We start from the raw sequence: 16,977 nt of genomic DNA, 5'->3' as shown, positions 1-16,977 counted from the left end.
AGTAGTAGGCTAAAGTTCTTTGAAACATAAAGGGAATGTTTGGACATTATGCCGTGCACATAGAAGAGAGAGTCACAGAAAATAGTTGTTTGTCGTGTAAATTACCGAGGCCCCCCTCCAGCATAAAGCAATTATGTGTGCACTCTTTTCATTTGAGCCCAGTTACAAGTCTATGATTTGACGTAGCCTAACAATAAAACAAAGATACTGGTAACTAATGTTTCCCATTTTATCTGTACATGAAATGTATAGAAATGGTATGTTGCCAAATGGCAAGTCAACACCCTACAGGGTTACGTTTGTCCTGAGTGGTGTTCCGTAGTATTCTCCTCAGTTTCCATAGCGACCACAGTTCCATTTAGACGCGGATGGAATGATTTGACGTTCATGGTTAGAAAACGGGTTAGCAAAGTATACAAAACACAGACAAACACAGGTAAATTACCTCTTATTTTTCGTGGGAATAAAATGTAAAAGTTTTAAGTTTAAGTTTCATGCAGTGTTTCCTGCTCTTTTTCTGTTTCCTGAAGCTGCTAGGTAGACCATGGATGTCAGTCAAGAAGACCTGAGCAAACTGAGCATCAACAACTCCTCTGAGGATATTGAATTAGATCATTCTTATCAGGAAGATTTTTACTCATCTGCTGATGAAGATCATGCCGATGAAGATGATGTGAGTTGATTTATTATTAGTCAGAGAGAGTTTGTGTAGGCCTAATAATCTCCATTGTCTAACGTTAGCCTGTTTGCACAATGTTTTTATACGACTTGTCAATGAATGTCTACTGGTTGCAAATGCATGTAAACCTAACTTTTCACCTTTCAATACCCCCAGGTTTCAGATAAAATCCCAGAATCAATGCTCAAATATTTTCAAGCCTCCGAGAACAGAGCAAGTCAGTTTGAAAAGCTCATCCTTGAGGACAATGAAGATGATGGTAGGAATGAGGACCTCTGGATAATGCATAGGCAACAGAAATATAGAAAATGCATGGATCATTTATTCATCAGTCAAGCTAGCTGCTGGCTACATGATGTCATACTATTGTTGTTTATATGTGACTCAATGTCTTTGTACATTGTCTGTTTTCAGATTCCAGAGCGGCTGAAGTGTATTCCATCATTTCAAGTCGTTCTGAAGACCTTTTAATGGAACTGGCCTCTGACTTAGGCCTACACGAGGACCCAGTGAAGTTAAAAGAACAAGTGAGTCTAGTTTAATAAGGCTTGTGTGCCCTAAAGTACTAGTGTTATGTAATTTGTGCTGGGACGTAGGCTAAACATGTTTGATTGATTTAGGTCATGTTAGAGATGGAGGATGAGAAGTTGAACACTATCCCCAACAAGGCCTGCCCTCACACTGTATCCGACAGTGACATTACAGACAGAGTGCCACACAACAGTGAGGGTATGTGTAGATTTCTGTGTGCGTGTGTGATATATATGCCCATATATGCCCACTAGATGTCACCCTTGCCTCATTTAGTCCAGCCCTAAAAAATAAAAAAGGTGATATTCTTCAAACTAATGGAGCTGTGACCTGTGTCTTTCTGTTTGACACAGATGATATTGAATGTGATGCATATTTAAGGTCTGAAAAGCAACTCAGTTTGGAACTGAAAACTTTGGAGCGTAAGTTGAAAGAGGAGGATGAGAGGAGAATTGTGGAATACGAGGTGGAGCGAAAGAAGGAGCAGAATGAGCAGAGAGAAAAGGAGGAGGGGAGGAAACGCAGACAGAGAGACTTTGAGGAGGAGCTGAGGCAGATAGAAGAGGACAATAGGGTGAGATAGTTCATATCATCCCTTTCTCCCATTTCCCGTTTCTATGTTTTCCATAACTAAGAGTGACCAACTGAAGAAGTCATTGTCTGTCTGTAGCATCGCCCTACAGGCATGGAGGAGATGAGAGAAAGAGAGGCAGAAGAGAAGCTTCAACAAGAGTTTTTCAAACAGCAGGTGGGCCAGATTCAATCACATTTTTTTTAGATGTGCAAACACTGAAACACTGGCAATGGAGAGGGGCTTGGTTGGAAGTGTTTTCAGAAGGGGCTCATCTTTCTTTTCAGTTTTTATTGGTTTAACTTCTCTCCTCCACTCTCCCACACTAACCAGGAGCTGATCAGCAGCCTCCAGAGACAGATGGAGGAGGAGAGGAGGGCCTTTGAGAAGGTGCAGGAGGAAAAGAGGAGGAAGACCCACCAGTCTCGATGCAGGGCGGCCATCACTATCCAGGCTGCCCTCAGAGGCGTCCTGGCACGCCGGTGGACCAGGGCTGAGCTCCACCGCAGAAGAGAGGAACAAAGAAGGTCTGAGGAGGAGAGGAACAGGAGGGAGGAGAGGTGGAGGAGGGAACAGGAGGAGCAGCGGCTGAAGCAGGAAAAGGAAAACAGAAGGAGAGAGTTGGAGGAGCAAGCGCTGAAGAGGAGGAGCTTAGAGTATGAGAGAACCAAAGAAGAGGATCGAGTCCGTATGGAGAGAGAGAGACAGGATGAGGAGGACAGAAGAAAGAGGGAGGATCAGGAGAACAGAAAGGAGGGAGAGAGAAGAAAAGGGGAGGAGAAGAGAAAGAAGCATGAAGAAGAGGAGAAGAGAAAGAAAGAAGAGGAGAAGAGAAGGAAAGAAGAGGAGAAGAGAAAGAAGGAGGAGAGGAGAGAGAAGGAGGAGCAGATTAGGGAGGAGAAAGACAAGCAAGAAAGGGAGGAGGAGCGGAGAAAAAGACAGGAGGATGAGGAGGAAAAGGAGAATGAAAGGAAAAGCAAGGAGGAGGAAGAGATTAGGATGGAATCAGATGAGAGGAAACCAAAGAGCCTGCAAAAGCTGGGGACAGGAATAGTGAAGGAGGAAAGTCAAAACCCGAGTGAGGAAAAAGCCAGAGAGGAGAAATCATCCGCCACTGAATGTTCCCCCACTGCCAGCTCTCCCCCCATTGACCCCAGCACCTCAGCCCCTCAGTCTGCCTTTGAGCGTATGAGTGTATCTCTACCAGAGCAGACGGAGCAGAGGAGACTGGCCTGGATGAGGGACTGCACTTCCTGGTCCAAACTCTCCCTGCAGAATAAGAGGAAGCAGCAGCAGGGGGTCAGGACCCAGAGGAGGAGGGGGGCGAGGAGGGCCGCTGAGGGGAGCGGTTTACCCCTCCTCTGCCCAGAAACACTCCTTCAGTCTGGGGCCTGGAACTCCCCTCAGGAGGTAACCTGCATGATACGATCTACAATGTGATACTCTTTATTTCAGGGGTCAGTAACAGGCAGCCTGCAGGGCAAAACAGTCCCGCGAGTGATTTTTTTTGTTGTTGACTAAAATCACCAGGAATTAAGAAAAACATTTGTATAAATTAGGAAATCTGTTCCAAACTATGCCCAGGAATAAAAAAAATTATATATGTGGCCCGTTTCAGGAAACTAGGCGTATGGCGTGGGTCACTACTTCACAGGAGAGCCATTTGAACATAAACGTTTTTTGGGGGGCAGATATGCCTTCTCGACCATGTGAACTTTCATGTGCCTTAATAACAAACTTGTATGACTTTTGTAAATATGAATGAAATTGTTAAATTACGAGCCTAGTTAGCCATGATTGGCTGAGATAATGAGTGGGCTGGACATGCCGAGAGATGAGTTTGGATTGGTCTGCCATATAGCATGCTTCTGTCTATTTGAGCTGGTCAGTAATCCTGTCTAACAAGGCTTTTCATTTTTTTTAGCTTGTATTAAAACTTAACAAGAGACTCCAGTATGCAAGTATCCATTTCAATAGAATGTCACTGAAACAACTGTTTCAGAGTACTCTCGTCTGAGTGTGCCAGAGCAGAATAACTGACAAATTTACGAACGCTCAACGCCCGTTGAATATGGCCGGTCTCAGTAAACGTTGGCAAAAAAAAGCATAATTAATTGTTGCCAGCAGTACAGTTGCAGTCACCAACGCTCTGGATAGCATAAAAAAGCCTAACCAGCTCTGCTAGGGCTAGTAAAATGGTCAGAATGAGCTATTCCCTCATTTGTGTCTGGAAGTAGCTAGCATGCTAGCAAACGTTAGCCAGTTAGCTTGGGTGCTTGACTGCTGTTGTTAGGTCAGAACGCTCGGATCAACCCTACTCCTGGGCCAGATCGTCCAGGGTGCACTCTGAAAGCTCCGAGAGTGAAAAACACTCTGAATTTACAAATGGACAGTCTGACAATGCTCTGAGTTTACGAACGCCCAGAGCGCACTCTGAGCACACAATTTAGGAACACACCTGTAGTATAAACTAGCCTTTAGTCATGAATTCTTTGGTTGTTTAATACATGGCCTCACATGTGAATCCTTAAAAAGCTGGGTGGGGCTAAAGCTTAATAGGGTTTGGAACGATGCTGAATGTAGACAAAGAAGAGCTCTCGCTTAGGTGTACCAAAACATTCAAGGGACATTTTCTCAAAAGTGAGGTTACAAGTTGATCAACTTTCAAAGCAGAATTACTTTCCCTTTGTTCCTCAACTGTAGTGTATGATATACCATTTTCTAGCTCTGAGTCTCCACCTTTATCCAATGTAAAAAACACAATAAAAAATGTTGCTACATAAGACAGAATCAAGCCGGTCGGTCACATATGCGATCGTGTCTTAATGTAATCAAGGTTTGAATTTCGTTCAATCTAGTTGCCTACCCCTGCTTTATTTCATAAAGGTTTTTCCAGAAAAATAAGTGATTTATAAGTTGCGCTTGATTTAGCTTTTAACACTAAAGGTATTACACTAGACTACAAGTAGGATATTTGAAAGTATTGAACCTAGATGCATTTGACCCATGTCTGCAAAACAGTCAATCAGACACATTCAAATAACCAACAAACCAACCATAACAAAACCAAAAGCAATATTTCACTGACTGGGCTCTACCTTCCAATGCAGGTGACCACAGTTGTTCTGGAGGATCTCCCTGGCTGTAGCCTCTCTACTTTGTCCCAATGCCCCAGACTGCAGACCCTCACCATGAGACGCTGTGGCCTTAAATCCCTGGAGGGCCTCAGTCAATGCACAGAGCTTCGCTACATCGATGTACAGGTAAATAACCACCATTTACATGTGGGGTAAGCTGTACAGAAATTGTTTATCTAGCCAAATCTGGTGCAATGGAATGTTGTACATGGTCCCTGACAAATAAACAAATGAACAAATAGTACTATGGTAATGACACTGAAAGCCAGACAATTGGAAAGCATGGAAAATTCCCGAAAATGATGTCACGGCTTTAGAAGCTTCTGATAGGCTAATTGACATCATTTGAGTCAATTGGAGGTGTACCTGTGGATGTATTTCAAGGCCTACCTACAAACTCAGTGCCTCTTTGCTTGACATCATGGGAAAATCAAAAGAAATCAGCCAAGACCTCAGAAAATAAATTGTAGACCTCCATAAGTCTGGTTCATCGTTGGGAGCAATTTCCAAACGCCTGAAGGTGCCACGTTCATCTGTTCAAACAATAGTACGCAAGTATAAACACCATGAGACCACTCAGCCGTCATACCACTCATAAAGGAGACGCGTTCTGTCTCCTAGAGATGAACGTACCTCGGTGCGAAAAGTGCAAATCAATCCCAGAACAACATCAAAGGACCTTCTGAAGATGCTGGAGGAAATGGGTACAAAAGTATATATATCCACAGTAAAACGAGTCCTATATCGACATAACCTGAAAGGCCTCTCAGCAAGGAAGAAGCCACTGCTCCAAAACCGCCATAAAAAAGCCAGACTACGGTTTGCAACTGCACATTATTATTATTATTATTATTATACCTTTATTTCAACAAGGAACACAGACTGAAACCAAGATCTCTTTTACAGCTGGGCCCTGCGTATGCATGTTTACACATACAGTTTAGGTACAATGATTAATGGGGACAAAGATCATACTTTTTGGAGAAATGTCCTCTAGTCTGATGAAACAAAAATAGAACCGTTTGGCCATAATGACCATCGTTGTGTTTGGAGGAAAAAGGGGGAGGCTTGCAAGCCAAAAAACACCATCCCAACCGTGAAACACAGGGGTGGCAGCATCATGTTGTGGGGGTGCTTTGTTGCAGGAGGGACTGGTGCACTTCACAAAATAGATGGCATGAGGAAGGAAAATGATGTGGATATATTGAAGCAACATCTCAAGACATCAGTCAGGAAGTTGAAACTTGGTCGCCCAAATGGACAATGACCCTAAGCATACTTCCAAAGTTGTGGCAAAATGGCTTAAGGACAACAAAGTCAAGGTATTGGAGTGGCCATCACAAAGCCCTGACCTCAATCCTATAGAAAATTTGTTGGCAGAACTGAAAAAGAGTGTGCGAGCAAGGAGGCCTACGAACCTGATTCAGGTACACCAGCTCTGTCAGTAGAAATGGGCCAAAATTCACCCAACTTATTGTGGGAAGCTTGTGGAACCTGAAACGTTTGACCCAAGTTAAACAATTGAAAGGCAATGCTAACAAATACTAATTGAGTATATGTAAGTTCTGACCCACTGGGAATATGATGAAAGAAATATAAGCTGAAATAAATTATTCTGACATTTCACATTCTTAAAATAGTGGTGATCGTAATGACCTAAAACAGAGCATTTTTACTAGGATTAAATATCAGGAATTGTGAAAACTGAGTTTAAATGTATTTGGCTAAGGTATATGTAAACTTCCGACTTTAACTGTATATCTATCTACACTGCTCAAAAAAATAAAGGGAACACTAAAATAACACATCCTAGATCTGAATGAATGAAATATTCTTATTAAATACTTTTTTCTTTACATAGTTGAATGTGCTGACAACAAAATCACACAAAAATTATCAATGGAAATCAAATTTATCAACCCATCTGGATGGGATCTGGAGGTCTGGATTTGGAGTCACACTCAAAATTAAAGTGGAAAACCACACTACAGGCTGATCCAACTTTGATGTAATGTCCTTAAAACAAGTCAAAATGAGGCTCAGTAGTGTGTGTGGCCTCCACATGCCTGTATGACCTCCCTACAACGCCTGGGCATGCTCCTGATGAGGTGGTGGATGGTCTCCTGAGGGATCTCCTCCCATACCTGGACTAAAGCATCCGCCAACTCCTGGACAGTCTGTGGTGCAACGTGGCAGCGTTGGTGGATGGAGCGAGACATGATGTCCCAGATGTGCTCAATTGGATTCAGGTCTGGGGAACGGGTGGGCCAGTCCATAGCATCAATGCCTTCCTCTTGCAGGAACTGCTGACACACTCCAGCCACATGAGGTCTAGCATTGTATTGCATTAGGAGGAACCCAGAGGAACCCAGGGCCAACCACACCAGCACAAGGGGTCTGAGGATCTCATCTCGGTACCTAATGGCAGTCAGGCTACCTCTGGCGAGCACATGAGGGCTGTGCGCCCCCCCAAAGAAATGCCACCCCACACCATGACTGACCCACCGCCAAACCGGTCATGCTGGAGGACGTTCTCCACGGCGTCTCCAGACTCTGTCACATCTGTCACGTGCTCAGTGTGAACCTGCTTTCATCTGTGAAGAGCACAGGGCGCCAGTTGCGAATTTGCCAATCTTGGTGTTCTCTGGCAAATACCAAACGTCCTGCACGGTGTTGGGCTGTAAGCACAACCCCCACCTGTGGACGTCGGGCCCTCATACCACCCTCATGGAGTCTGTTTCTGACCGTTTGAGCAGACACATGCACATTTGTGTCCTGCTGGAGGTCATTTTGCAGGGCTCTGTTAGTGCTCCTCCTTGCACAAAGGCAGAGGTAGCGGTCCTGCTGCTGGGTTGTTGCCCTCCTACGGCCTCCTCCACGTCTCCTGATGTACTGGTCTGTCTCCTGGTAGCGCCTCCATGCTCTGGACACTACGCTGACAGACACAGCAAACCTTCTTGCCACAGCTCGCATTGATGTCCCATCCTGGATGAGCTGCACTACCTGAGCCACTTGTGTGGGTTGTAGATTCTGTCTCATGCTACCACTAGAGTGAAAGCACCGCCAGCATTCAAAAGTGACCAAAACATCAGCCAGGAAGCATAGGAACTGAGAAGTGGTCTGTGGTAAAACCTGTAAAACCACTCCTTTATTGGGGGTGTCTTGCTAATTGCCTATAATTTCAACCTGTTGTCTATTCCATTTGCACAACAGCATGTGAAATGTATTGTCAATCAGTGTTGCTTCCTAAGCGGACAGTTTGATTTCACAGAAGTGTGATTGACTTGGAGTTACATTGTGTTGTTTAAGTGTTCCCTTTATTTTTTTGAGCAGTGTATATGTCTGACAAGTTGGCTGGATGTCCTTTGGGTGGCAGACCATTCTTGATACACACGGGAAACTGTTGAGCGTGAAAGTCCCAGCAGCATTGCAGTTCTTTACACAAACCGGTGCACCTGGCACCTACTACCATACCCCGTTCAAAGTCACTTAAATATTTTGTCTTGTCCATTCACCCTCTGAATGGCACACATACACAATTTATGTCTCATTGGACTCAAGGCTTAAAAATCCTTCTTTAACCTGTCTCCTCCCCTGCATATACACTGATTTGTAGTGGATTTAACAAGTGACATCAATAAGGAATCATTGCTTTTACCTGGATTCACCTGGTCATTGAAAGAGCAGGTGTTCATAATGTTTTCTACACTTAGCGTATGTGTTACATAGTATATTTTAGCTACATAGTATTATATACACACAACACTGCATACTGTCTCTCACAGTGATCAAATCAGCATGTAAAAGTATAAAATCCTTGGTATTTGAAAACTCAGACATATTTTGATTGTTATGTCTGTATAGGACAACTCAATCACGTTTGTGGACTGTGAGAATCTGGCTAACCTCCAAGTTCTTCGACTTGGCCGGAACCGTCTGACATCCATCCATGGTCTGGCTGGTGCTGTGGATCTGGACGTTCTGGAGCTCTCGCACAACTCCATCACCCGCATCGGTAAGCTGAGGTCAGGTCCCCACTGCATCGATAAGCTGAGGTCAGGTCCCCACCGCATCGGTAAGCTGAGGTCAGGTCCCCACTGCATCGGTAAGCTGAGCTCAGGTCCCCACTGCATCAGTAAGCTGAGGTCAGGTCCCCACCGCATCGGTAAGCTGAGGTCAGGTCCCCACTGCATCAGTAAGCTGAGGTCAGGTCCCCACCGCATCGGTAAGCTGAGGTCAGGTCCCCACCGCATCGGTAAGCTGAGGTCAGGTCCCCACTGCATCAGTAAGCTGAGGTCAGGTCCCCACCGCATCGGTAAGCTGAGGTCAGGTCCCCACTGTATCGGTAAGCTGAGCTCAGGTCCCCACTGCATCGGTAAGCTGAGGTCAGGTCCCCACTGTATCGGTAAGCTGAGCTCAGGTCCCCACTGCATCGGTAAGCTGAGGTCAGGTCCCCACTGCATCGGTAAGCTGAGCTCAGGTCCCCACTGCATCAGTAAGCTGAGGTCAGGTCCCCACTGCATCGGTAAGCTGAGCTCAGGTCCCCACTGCATCGGTAAGCTGAGCTCAGGTCCCCACTGCATCGGTAAGCTGAGGTCAGGTCCCCACCGCATCGGTAAGCTGAGGTCAGGTCCCCATCACATCAGTAAGCTGAGGTCAGGTCCCCACTGCATCGGTAAGCTGAGCTCAGGTCCCCACTGCATCAGTAAGCTGAGGTCAGGTCCCCATCACATCAGTAAGCTGAAGTCAGGGCCCCACTGCATCCGTAAGCTGAGCTCAGGTCCCCATCGCATCCGTAAGCAGAGCTCAGGTCCCCATCGCATCAGTAAGCTGAGCTCAGGTCCCCACTGCATCGGTAAGCTGAGCTCAGGTCCCTATCGGTTAGCTGAGGTCAGGTCCCCACCGCATCGGTAAGCTGAGCTCAGGTCCCTATCGGTTAGCTGAGGTCAGGTTCCCACCCCATCGGTAAGCTGAGGTCAGGTCCCCACCGCATCGGTAAGCTGAGCTCAGGTCCCCACTGTATCGGTAAGCTGAGGTCAGGTCCCCACTGCATCGGTAAGCTGATCTCAGGTCCCCACTGCATCGGTAAGCTGAGGTCAGGTCCCCATCGCATCGGTAAGCTGAGGTCCCCACCGCATCGGTAAGCTGAGGTCAGGTCCCCATTGCATCGGTAAGCTGAGCTCAGGTCCCCACTCTATCGGTAAGCTGAGCTCAGGTCCCCACTGCATCGGTAAGCTGAGGTCAGGTCCCCACCGCATCGGTAAGCTGAGGTCAGGTCCCCATCACATCAGTAAGCTGAGGTCAGGTCCCCACTGCATCGGTAAGCTGAGCTCAGGTCCCCACTGCATCAGTAAGCTGAGGTCAGGTCCCCATCACATCAGTAAGCTGAAGTCAGGGCCCCACTGCATCCGTAAGCTGAGCTCAGGTCCCCATCGCATCCGTAAGCAGAGCTCAGGTCCCCATCGCATCAGTAAGCTGAGCTCAGGTCCCCACCGCATCGGTAAGCTGAGCTCAGGTCCCTATCGGTTAGCTGAGGTCAGGTCCCCACCGCATCGGTAAGCTGAGCTCAGGTCCCTATCGGTTAGCTGAGGTCAGGTTCCCACCCCATCGGTAAGCTGAGGTCAGGTCCCCACCGCATCGGTAAGCTGAGCTCAGGTCCCCACTGTATCGGTAAGCTGAGCTCAGGTCCCCACTGCATCGGTAAGCTGAGGTCAGGTCCCCACTGCATCGTTAAGCTGAGGTCAGGTCCCCACCGCATCGGTAAGCTGAGCTCAGGTCCCTATCGGTTAGCTGAGGTCAGGTTCCCACCCCATCGGTAAGCTGAGCTCAGGTCCCCACTGCATCGGTAAGCTGAGGTCAGGTCCCCACCGCATCGGTAAGCTGAGGTCAGGTCCCCACTGCATCGGTAAGCTGAGCTCAGGTCCCCACTGCATCGGTAAGCTGAGGTCAGGTCCCCACCGCATCGGTAAGCTGAGGTCAGGTCCCCACCGCATCAGTAAGCTGAGGTCAGGTCCCCACTGCATCGGTAAGCTGAGGTCAGGTCCCCACTGCATCGGTAAGCTGAGGTCAGGTCCCCACCGCATCGGTAAGCTGAGGTCAGGTCCCCACCGCATCAGTAAGCTGAGGTCAGGTCCCCATCGCATCAGTAAGCTGAGGTCAGGTCCCCATCGCATCAGTAAGCTGAGGTCAGGTCCCCACTGCATCAGTAAGCTGAGGCCAGGTCCCCACTCTATCGGTAAGCTGAGGTCAGGTCCCCACTGCATCAGTAAGCTGAGGTCAGGTCCCCACTGCATCAGTAAGCTGAGGTCAGGTCCCCACTCTATCGGTAAGCTGAGGTCAGGTCCCCACTGCATCGGTAAACTGAGGTCAGGTCCCCATCACATCAGTAAGCTGAGCTCAGGTCCCCACCGCATCGGTAAACTGAGCTTACTGCATCAGTAAGCTGAGGTCAGGTCCCCATCGCATCAGTAAACTGAGCTCATAGATGTCCTATACAGAGTGTGGAAAACTCAGTGTGAATTTTGAATTTTTATCAGCACCCCATACAGGTCTAAATTAGACAATGATTAAAAGGCAAGGATGGAAATCAATAGACTGTGCAGCCTTCCAGATGTGTGGTTTGACTCACACCCCTGCCTGCTCTACAGTTACAGTGTACTTCATGGCTAGTTGTAACCACTGCTATCCACTAGGGAGCAGTGTACCTCTTCTTTTGATCCCCTGCTCAGTATATATTTAAATGTGACTTAGTTACTGTGAATAACAGACCAGGAGCCAGGCCTCAAGTCATGAATAGATATTAACTGCCTGAGAAGATTGTGAATGCTTTTATATTGGCAGTTTAGCTTTGAAAGTTACTAAAACGGTAACCTTGGCCACACACTGAAATTAGATCTTCTTTGGTTCATTTGAATCCTACTTCAACCCCTCACAGTTCCACAATCTGATTTTGTTCTGCCCCATAACTCTTTGGGTATGCAAATGAAGCATGCCATTATCTACTACTTTACATACTGAAACATACTAATGTAAGGAAAATTCTTTGTCTTTATTTTTCTTCTTCTCCTATAAAGGTGGTCTGGAGCCATTGAAGAGGCTGCAGAAGTTATTGTTGGACCACAACCAGCTGATCAGTACTAGAGGACTGAGAGAGGTGTACACGCTGCTACACCTGGACTTGTCTCACAACCATCTGTCCAGTGTAGAGGGCCTGGACAACTGTGCTCTGCTCAACACCCTGGACCTGACGGGAAACAATCTCATTGAGGTAAAATACATAGTCAGTATACCATGTAGGCCTAACTACCAGGAAAGTAATAGAATAAACTAATTAAAGTGCTACCGACATTAATCCTGCATGATGGATTTTAAGGAAAAATATCAGCAGCACCTGTAGTACCTGTTAACAGCACAAATAGTATCTGTTAGCAGCACCAGTAGTATCCAACACCAGCACCAATAGTATCTATCAGCAGCACCAGTAGTACCTGTTAGCAGCACCAGTAGTATCCAAAAGCAGCACCAATAGTATCTATCAGCAACACCAATAGTATCTATCAGCAGCAACAGTAGTACCTGTTAGCAGCACCAGTAGTATCCAACAGCAGCACCAATAGTATCCAACAGCAGCACCAATAGTATCCAACAGCAGCACCAATAGTATCCAACAGCAGCACCAATAGTATCCAACAGCAGCACCAGTAGTATCCAACAGCAGCACCAATAGTATCCAACAGCAGCACCAATAGTATCTATCAGCAGCACCAATAGTATATATCAGCAGCACAAGTAGTGCCTGTCAGCAGCACCAATGGTATATGTTAGCAGCACCAATAGTATCCAACAGCAGCACCAGTAGTATCCAACAGCAGCACCAATAGTATCTATCAGCAGCACCAATAGTATATATCAGCAGCACAAGTAGTGCCTGTCAGCAGCACCAATGGTATATGTTAGCAGCACCAATAGTACCTGTCAGCAGCACCAGTAATACCTGTCAGCAGCAACAATAGTATCTATCAGCAGCACTAATAGTACCTGTCAGCAGCACCAATAGTATCTATCAGCAGCACCAGTAGTACCTGCCAGAAGCACCAGTAGTGCCTGTCAGCATCACCAGTAGTGTCAGCAGCACCAATGGTATCTATCAACAGCACCAATAGTATCTGTCAGTAGCACCAATAGTATCTGTCAGTAGCACCAATAGTATCTATCAGCAGCACCAGTAGTACCTGTCAGAAGCACCAGTAGTGCCTGTCAGCATCACCAGTAGTACCTGCCAGCAGCACCAATGGTATCTATCAGCAGCACCACTAGTACCTGTCAGCAGCACCAGTAGTACCTGTTAGCAGCACCAATAGTATCTATCAGCAGCACCAGTAGTGCCTGTCAGCAGCACCAGTAGTGCCTGTCAGCAGCACCAGTAGTATATATCAGTAGCACCAGTAGTTCCTGTCAGCAGCACCAGTTGTACCTGTTAGCAGCACCAATAGTATCTATCAGCAGCACCAGTAGTGCCTGTCAGCAGCACCAGTAGTATCTATCAGCAGCACCAGTAGTGCCTGTCAGCAGCACCAGTAGTGCCTGTCAGCAGCACCAATAGTATCTATCAGCAGCACCAGTAGTGCCTGTCAGCAGCACCAGTAGTATCTATCAGCAGCACCAGTAGTTCCTGTCAGCAGCACCAGTAGTACCTGTTAGCAGCACCAATAATATCTATTAGCAGCACCAGTAGTGCCTGTCAGCAGCACCAGTAGTATCTATCAGCAGCACCAGTAGTTCTTGTCAGCAGCACCAATAGTATCTAATAGCAGCACCAGTAGTGCCTGTCAGCAGCACCAGTAGTGCCTGACAGCAGCACCAATAGTATATATCAGCAGCACCAGTGGTGCCTGACAGCAGCACCAATAGTATCTATCAGCAGCACCAGTTGTACCTGTCAGAAGCACCAGTAGTGCCTGTCAGCATCACCAGTAGTACCTGTCAGCAGCACCAATGGTATCTATCAGCAGCACCAATAGTACCTGTCAGCAGCACCAGTAGTACCTGTTAGCAGCACCAGTTGTACCTGTCAGAAGCACCAGTAGTGCCTGTCAGCATCACCAGTAGTACCTGTCAGCAGCACCAATGGTATCTATCAGCAGCACCAATAGTACCTGTCAGCAGCACCAGTAGTACCTGTTAGCAGCACCAGTTGTACCTGTCAGAAGCACCAGTAGTGCCTGTCAGCATCACCAGTAGTACCTGTCAGCAGCACCAATGGTATCTATCAGCAGCACCAGTAGTGCCTGACAGCAGCACCAATTGTACCTATCAGCAGCACCAGTAGTGCCTGTCAGCAGCACCAGTAGTACCTTTCAGCAGCACCAATAGTATCTATCTGCAGCATCAGCAGTACCTGTCAGCAGCGCCAGTAGTGCCTGTCAGCAGAACCAGTAGTACCTGTCAGCAGCACCAGTAGTACCTGTCAGCAGCACCAGTAGTACCTGTCAGCAGCACCAGTAGTGCCTGTCAGCAGAACCAGTAGTACCTGTCAGCATCACCAGTAGTACCTGTCAGCAGCACCAGTAGCTACAGTGGCAAAAACAAGTATGTGAACCCTTTGGAATTATCTGGATTTCTGCATAAATTAGTCATAAAATTTGATTTGATCTTCATCTAAGTCACAACAATAGACAAACACGGTCTGCTTAAACTAATAACACACAAACAAGTATACGTTTTCATGTCTTTATTGAACACACCATGTAAACATTCACAGTGTTGGTGGGAAAAGTATGTGAACCCTTGGATTTAATAACTGGTTGACCCTTCTTTGGCAGCAATAACCTCAACCAAACGTTTTCTGTAGTTGCGGATCATACCTGCACAACGGTCAGGAGGAATTTTGGACCATTCATCTTTACAAAACTGTTTCAGTTCAGCAATATTCTTACGATGTCTGGTGTGAACCGCTCTCGAGGTCATGCCACAGCATTTTAAATCGGGTTGAGGTCAGGACTGGGCCACTCCAGAAGGCGTATTTTCTTCTGTTGAGGCCATTCTGTTGTTGATTTATCTCTGTGTTTTGGGTCGTTGTCCTGTTGCATCACCCAACTTCTGTTGAGCTTCAATTGGCGGACAGATAGCCTTACATTCTCCTGCAAATTGTCTTGATAAACTTGGGAATTCATTTTTCCGTTGATGATAGCAAGCTGTCCAGGCCCTTAGGCAGCAAAGCAGCCCCAAACCATGATGCTCCCTCCACCATACTTTACAGTTGGGATGATGTTTTGATGTTCGGTGTGCTGTGCCATTTTTTTCTCTACAAATAGTGTTGTGTGTTGCTTCCAAACAACTCAACTTTAGTTTAATCTGTCCATAGAATATTTTGCCAGATGAGCTGTAGAACATCCAGGTGCTCTTTTGTGAACTTCAGACGTGCGCCTATGTTTTTTTTGGACAGCAGTGGCTTCTTCTGTGGTGTCCTTCCATGAACACCATTCTTGTTTAGTGTTTTACGTACTGTAGACTCGTCAACAGAGATGTTACCATGTTCCAGAGATTTCTGTAAGTCTTCAGCTGACACTAGGATTCTTTTTAACCTCATTGAGCATTTTGCACTGTGCTCTTTCAGTCATCTTTGCAGGACAGCAATTCCTAGGGAAAGTAGCAACAGTGCTGAACTTTCTCCATTTATAGACAATTTGTCTTACCATGGACTGATGAACATCAAGGCTTTTAGAGATACTTTTGTAACCCTTTCCAGCTTTATGCAAATCTAAAATTCTTAATCTTAGGTCTTCTGAGATCTCTTTTGTTTGAGGCATGGTTCACATCAGGCAATGCTTCTTGTGAATAGCAAACTCACATTTTGTGAGTGTTTATTATAGGACAGGGCAGCTCTAACCAACATCTCCAATCTCGTCTCATTGATTGGACTCCAGGTTAGCTGACTCCTGACTCCAATTATCTGTTGGAAAAGTCATTAGTGAACGTTTAAATGATGTATTCAATATGGACATGAAAAATACAATAATTTGTGTGTTATTAGTTCAAGCAGACTGTGTTTGTCTATTGTTGTGACTAAGATGAAGATCAGATCAATTGTTATGACTAATTTATGCAGAAATCCAGGTAATTCCAAAGGGTTCACATACTTTTTCTTGCCACTGTAGGTAAACTCACTCTATCACTCTCTCTTTCTCTTTTTCTGTCTCTCATTCTTTCTTTATCTTTCTCTGTCTCTCTGTGTCTCTCTCCTTATCTCTCTCGCTGTCGGTCTCTCTACCTCCCTCCTGCCCCTTTCTCTTTCCCCCAGCTACCCAGTCTGAGGAACCAAGTCCTCCTGGTGGAGCTCCATCTGGAGGACAACAGCATCTCCTCACTGGAGGGCCTGACAGCCTGCTGGCTCCCCCTGATGCAGCTCCTCTCTGGGGCCCAAAACAGGTAACATCACATGGCATTCCATCTGATGCCATTGTTATGTTTTATGTTGTGTTGTGTAACTATATGTATGCTGCTCTCTTAGCCTGGGCTCACTTAAAAAAAAGAAAAAAAAAGGTTATGTAAATCTCAATGTGACTTCTATGGTTGAATAAAAGATTTTAAAAAATCCAGTGCATCCAATGCCAATGACTAGGCCAGTTTAAAATGTACTAGCTACATGTAAGTAATTCAGTGTTTGTGATAACATTTGTAAGATTTAAGAAAACCAATGTAATGTTGCTGAATGATTGGTAAATACACTGTAAAGGGCTTGCCATGAATTTAACAGTATCTTGCAGGCAGCTCGGTGGCAAGTAAATTTCGGTATTTCATATTACAGTGCACCCACTATAATATAAATACGGTATCAAAGCAAGTACTCTGTAATGATACACAGTACAATATTGTAAAATTGACTGTAATATACTGTAAAAAAAAAAAGTAAATGCTATCGTAATCGGAATGAATTAATTGATGAATGATTGAAATTCATTGAGATGAGGGGTTTGTATTTCACAGTATTTTACTGTAATTGGGCTAGGTAAAGTGTTTACACATTACAGTACATTAATGAATATTTTGTGTTTTATATC

General features: G+C 45.9%; 1 protein-coding gene across 1 annotated transcript in view; it reads left to right on the top strand.

Moving 5' to 3' along the window:
• The first annotated feature begins 332 nt into the window (after positions 1–332).
• lrriq1 (leucine-rich repeats and IQ motif containing 1) overlaps positions 333–16,977 on the top strand; it is a 49,768-nt gene continuing 33,123 nt past the window's right edge. The window contains exons 1-12 of the mRNA XM_021580318.3: positions 333–436; positions 531–673; positions 836–938; positions 1,094–1,206; positions 1,300–1,408; positions 1,564–1,784; positions 1,881–1,958; positions 2,115–3,191; positions 4,892–5,044; positions 8,783–8,933; positions 11,992–12,185; positions 16,218–16,345. Coding sequence (XP_021435993.3) covers positions 545–673; positions 836–938; positions 1,094–1,206; positions 1,300–1,408; positions 1,564–1,784; positions 1,881–1,958; positions 2,115–3,191; positions 4,892–5,044; positions 8,783–8,933; positions 11,992–12,185; positions 16,218–16,345 — 2,456 coding nt within the window. The 5' untranslated portion in view covers positions 333–436; positions 531–544. The remainder of the gene's footprint in view (positions 437–530; positions 674–835; positions 939–1,093; positions 1,207–1,299; positions 1,409–1,563; positions 1,785–1,880; positions 1,959–2,114; positions 3,192–4,891; positions 5,045–8,782; positions 8,934–11,991; positions 12,186–16,217; positions 16,346–16,977) is intronic.

This window comes from Oncorhynchus mykiss, chromosome 2 (genome assembly GCF_057628025.1).
Source record: "Oncorhynchus mykiss isolate SJ-2025 chromosome 2, ASM5762802v1, whole genome shotgun sequence".
NCBI classification, from domain to species: Eukaryota; Metazoa; Chordata; class Actinopteri; order Salmoniformes; family Salmonidae; genus Oncorhynchus; species Oncorhynchus mykiss.
Note: the sequence above shows the minus strand (reverse complement) of the source record. Positions and strands in the feature narration are given on the sequence as shown.